This window comes from Benincasa hispida, chromosome 9, assembly GCF_009727055.1.
Source record: "Benincasa hispida cultivar B227 chromosome 9, ASM972705v1, whole genome shotgun sequence".
In the NCBI taxonomy this organism is placed as follows: Eukaryota; Viridiplantae; Streptophyta; class Magnoliopsida; order Cucurbitales; family Cucurbitaceae; genus Benincasa; species Benincasa hispida.
Genome location: NC_052357.1, coordinates 90,215,440 through 90,220,776, shown reverse-complemented (window position 1 = coordinate 90,220,776; position 5,337 = coordinate 90,215,440). Strand labels below are relative to the sequence as shown.

The 5,337-nt window shown below is 35.2% G+C and overlaps 1 protein-coding gene and 1 pseudogene across 1 annotated transcript; both read right to left on the bottom strand.

Moving 5' to 3' along the window:
* Nucleotides 1–936: 936 nt before the first annotated feature.
* Nucleotides 937–2,378, bottom strand: LOC120087214 (annotated as a pseudogene).
* A 147-nt stretch (nt 2,379–2,525) lies between these two features.
* On the bottom strand, nt 2,526–4,447 carry LOC120087213 (anthocyanidin 3-O-glucosyltransferase 2-like). The gene has a single exon (XM_039044125.1). The coding sequence runs from the start codon at nt 4,190–4,192 to the stop codon at nt 2,735–2,737; it is 1,458 nt and encodes a 485-aa protein (XP_038900053.1). The 5' UTR covers nt 4,193–4,447; the 3' UTR covers nt 2,526–2,734.
* Nucleotides 4,448–5,337: the final 890 nt, after the last annotated feature.

Below are 5,337 nucleotides of genomic sequence, written 5' to 3'. Positions count from 1 at the left end.
ATGAAAGATAGTGGTGGGACCAAAGATGAGCGGTGACTTGTTTGTTGTTTGTTTTTACAATTTGCTTTGTGGGAATTGGGTTTTAAGGTTGAAAGATTTTTTTTTAGGTTAACTTATATAAAATATCTCTAATTTTTTCACTTTCAAAAGTTATTGGTCATTTTAATTACGTAAAGGAGTAAAACCATTGTTATTATTCATATTTCAACTTATGAGATATCGTTTATATCATTCAAACCACTCTCTATCACCTATGTCACTTATTATTCTTGACCTCTCTCCACGAGAATCCTTTCGACAAACTTGACAACATTAACTTCTTCACTGTTGAACGATCAAGAATATTATACCTTTCACATGTCTACTATAGAAGCTTTTTACTCATTGTAGTTCAACCGATATTTATTGATCACATTTAAAGATGACTTTCATCGTCAGAAAATTAGAAATTTTTTCTTTTATTTAGTCCACGGTGACATACAATTTTTTTCTTCCTTTTTTCTTCCCAAAATCACGTTAGTTAAATCATACAAAATCCTCAAAACCCCTTAAAATCAAAGATTAAAATCCATATACCTCGATTTTAAGTATCTAAAAACCAAAGCAAGTTAGTTCAATGTACTCAAGTGAGATGTAAGGGAATAAAAATTCTAGTGAAACAAGGAATGAAGCTCGTAAAGCACATATACTCAATACTAAATATTTTCCCAAGACTTAAGAGAACTAATGATAGGTCACAAGCTCAATTTATGAGCTGCTTTTGTTCTATAAACCCCATCAATATCCAAATCCAAGGTGTACCACTTTTATGATCACAATTAGAAGCGGTAGCTAATAATACTTGGGTGCATCTTGGTTCTACCAATCTTTTTGCAGGCCAATCCAAGAACAAAATTAAAAAATTTATAAATATTTAAGAAAAAAAAAGAAAAAAAGTTGGTCACGTAATAAATCGTGATTGATTAATTGGGTGGACTGTAGATAGATGGATATAATCTTCAATGCACCCAATTTTTTTCCAACAAAATAAAACAACTACTCTATTGCATCCTTAGTTTCCTCCTCTGGTGAGTTGGTCAAAACGTCATCAATAAATTTTCCCAATGAATTGAAGGATGATCCACCTTCTGTCACACTTTTTTTTACATTCTTCACTTTTTATTTTTACTTTCTTCGTGATGTCATTATTGTTGTTGTCCATCAACTTTCTAATCCCTCTCTTTAACTCTTTTTCCCTCACTACTCTTGGTTTGTCTTGTTCTTTATTAAGTTCATTTCGATAGTCTATCGCAATCTCCACAGCAATCTCAATTCCACCATCAGTTCAAACGCATTGAATTGTTGCTCTGCATATAGTGGCCATGTTGCCATTGGCATGCCATGCCACAAACTCTCCAGCATCGAGATCCAACCACAATGTTACACGTAGCCACCTATGGTTACATGGGCTAATATCTCTACTTGTGGTGCCCAATCGATGACCCTCCCAACATCTGCTATCCGATTGAGAGATCCCTTCGATAAGATATATTCGAAGTTTGTATAGTTGATCGCCGTATGAAAGGCGCCCTCTGGTGACAGTCGCCGGAGGGACCAAACAAAACGAACCCCGCTTCGCTCAAGTGCTTGCCCAATCTCCACCACTTGATCCTTCTCAAAGCTTCCCCTGCTTCCGAAGCAGAATAACACCACTGATGATGGACGTTGATCATCAAGCCACTTCAATACATCTACATGATCCATAGTCTCAATATTCTTCTTGAAGTGCAAAACAGGTCCAACAGAATACAATGGTGGGAGTTGCAAAGAGGAGTCAGTTGGCAAAGAAGATATCACATGTGATTCAATCTCCTCAAAGGTATTGATGAGAGTTCCTTTTACTTCAGATCTAATTCTTTTAGCTTGTTCATGAAACCAACCAGCAGCTTTTTAATAAAGAAGATACCAGGAATGACTGTGCTTGGAACTTGATTCACTAAGCTTGATAAACTCAAATTAACATCTGAATCATTCAATTGTTGGATTACCTCATTACTACTATTATTTTGTGTGTAAAGTTGTTCAAGATGAGAACTAAAAGCAAGATAGGCAGCACTAGAAGTGTAATACACATAAGAAGGATTTCGAAAAATGAATTGTTTGAATTGCATATGTGACAGCAACAAATTGACCCTTTTTTTCCTCATGATGAAAGAAAGGACAAAAAAAAGTTAGGCGAATTTTGCATGTCATAATTGAATTAGAGCAATATTTAGGTGCGTCCTATCTTTGTATATCCTACTTTAGTCACAAAATAAATAAATAAATAGTAATTTTTTTAAATAAAAAAAAGGTAAGAAGAGTGTGACATGTAGCAAATTATGATTGAACAATTGAGTGGAATGCACGAAGATGAGTATAATGTATAGAATGTACCTAAGTATTTTTTTTGTTGGATTATTGTCATATCCTTATTAGAGAAGCTAAGTATAAGCTTCTTTACATACGTTTATGACTATATCACAATATACGTTTGAACTCTATCATTTATTTAAAATATATCTATATTATTTCAAAAGATACAATATTACCTTTGACCTTTTGTACAGGTTCCAAAACATCCTTCAGATCATCCTTATAACCATTTTGATAACTAAAATGGCCTTATCTTATAGTAATATAAAAACACATTGAAGTTAGAGGAGGGGCTCAAGCACTCGAGCCTATGGTAAATATGCCCTTGAAACTACGTGGTCTAATCTTTCCCTTTGGATGAGTTGGCTAAAACGTCATTTATAAAATGAGTTAATGCGGTGTAAGAAGATCCGCCGTCCATTACAGCTTTTCGAATTTCTTCGCTTTTTGCTTTGACTTTCTTCCGAATCTCATCCCCTTCGTCCATCAATTTTCTTATTCCACTCTCTATCTCCTCTGCAGTTACTAGTTTTGACCTTCCCAAGAGATAATCCTTTCGATAATCTAATGTGATGTCAACTGCTAATCCTAACTCCACCACCATTTGAAAGGCGTTTAGTTGTTGCTCGGCATACATTGGCCATGCCACCATTGGCACGCCATGCCATAGGCTCTCCAACGTAGAGTTCCAACCACAGTGCGATATGAACCCTCCAATGTTTGGGTGAGACAATATCTCAATCTGTGGTGCCCAACCAATGATCTTTCCAACACTCGCTGTTCGATCAAGAAATCCCTCTGGCAAGACGTCTTTGACATCAGCATAATCGCTTGGTGGTACCCATTTTCCCTTTGGCGGGGGTTGCCGAAGTGACCACAAGAAGCGAACCCCACTTCGCTCTAGCCCTCGAGCAATCTCCTTGACTTGATCCTCATCGAAGCTTCCCATGCTCCCAAAACACAAGAACACCACTGATGCTTGAGGCTGATCGTCAAGCCATTTAAGAACATTTACTTGGTCGACAGTGTTTTTCATGTTCAAAATAGGTCCAACACAATACAAGGAAGGAAGTTGTGAGGATGAGCCACTTGACATCATATTAATCACATGAGATTCTATCTCTGCACATGTATTGATCAAAACACCTCTGATTTCTGTTCTAAACCTCCTAGTACTTTCATACAACCAAACAGCAACGTCATTATAAACAAATACACTAGGAATGACTTTACCCGGAATCGGGTTGACAAAACTTGGTATAGTAAGTGATTCAGAATCTGAGTTCTTTAACTGTTCCACTACCTGGTTACTATTACTCTGATCATAAAGCATTTGAAGGTGAAAATTGAAAGCAAGAAAGGCAGCACTGGAAGTGTAAAACACATAACAAGGTACCTTAAATTCTTTAGCCACGTCTATGATTGTCATACAAAACATGTCAATGACAAATCCAACTAGTTGGGGCAAGTCAGGATTAGTTTGAGAGTTGGCATGTTTGGCCATAGCTTCTCTAACATGAGGTTTATAGATGTCTATAAGGGGTTTTGGCATACCATTTTTACATTCTTCTGGAAGGGGCAATTCAGGAAGAAGAATAAAGTGTATAGATTTTCCAACAAAAGACTCAGAAAGTAGTTGGATATGATCCCTTGATTTCTTGTCGTAAGAGGATTGCATGATGAGCACCGTGACGGCGAGACGAGGATCTCGAGTGACAAGAATATTGGCCATCTCAACAGTAGATGCAAGATGGCCGATTCCAGGTCCTGGTATAAAAATCAGCTCAAACTTCTTCATTTAGTATTGGTACAGACAGACAGAGAAAAATGCAATCAAAGATGAGAACTTTAAATGTCAAAGTGGGAGTTATTGATGACTGGAAATGAAGATCCAAACAAATGAATGGCTACAAGGAAAGATAACCACATACAATATGATACGGTTCAGATTTTGATTGGAAAATATGTGGTGTATTTTGCCACTTAAATTATAAGTATAGTTCTATCTAATTGGTTCATGAAGTTTAAGAAATTTCTAATAGGATGTTTAGAGTTTTAAAATTGTATCAAGGTGTCTAATAGTTGTATAAACTTTCAATATTTTTTTCCTTTTGTCGAATAGATCCTATCTCTCAAGTTTCACATACTAAAGTCTCTTAGATTTTCTCGAGTGACAAGAACGTGTCGACGGCGGATGCAAGGTGACCCATTCCGAGGGCAGGTATGAAAATCAGCACAAACATCTTCCTTTGGTAATGAATTTCTTACAGATTCCATGAGAATTGTTAAGCTGTGGAAGGTGGAGAGAAGAAATGTTTGTTGTTTGTAAAATGAAAGATAGAGGTGGGACCAAAGATGAGTGGCTTGAATCAGCCTTTAATCACTTGTTTGTTGTTTCCTTCTATCCATTTGCTCTGTGGAGATTGGTTTATAAGGTTGGAAGATCTTTTTTGGAAAATTCTCGTAAAAAACATCTTTAAATTTTCATCTTACAAAACAATTTTTTAAAACTCCTTTAAATAGCTTTTCTCGGTCATCTCTAGTGAGTTCAAGATTAATACCGAGATTTTATATATTTTCCATATCTTATATTTTTTTTTTTGCAAAATTTAATCTTTCGAAATTTAAAAATCAAAATGCAATCATCCATCTTAAAGAATCTAATTGCTAAATTCATTTGGAAATTTAGAAATTCATATAATGATAGAAACAAAAATTGACCTAAAATTACATAAGAGTTGAATATAATATTCGGTAAAGATAACCAAAATTGGCGAAAATTTGAAAATATATAAGATTTGGTATAAGATTTTGATAGATTATCTAATATTTGAAAAAATTACTAAAATGTCAACATTTAATCTCTTCTAGATGTATCGAGAAAGGCCCAAAAGGACCATAACAATCGATAAGTTAGAAAAAGTAAAATTTTTAACTAAATAT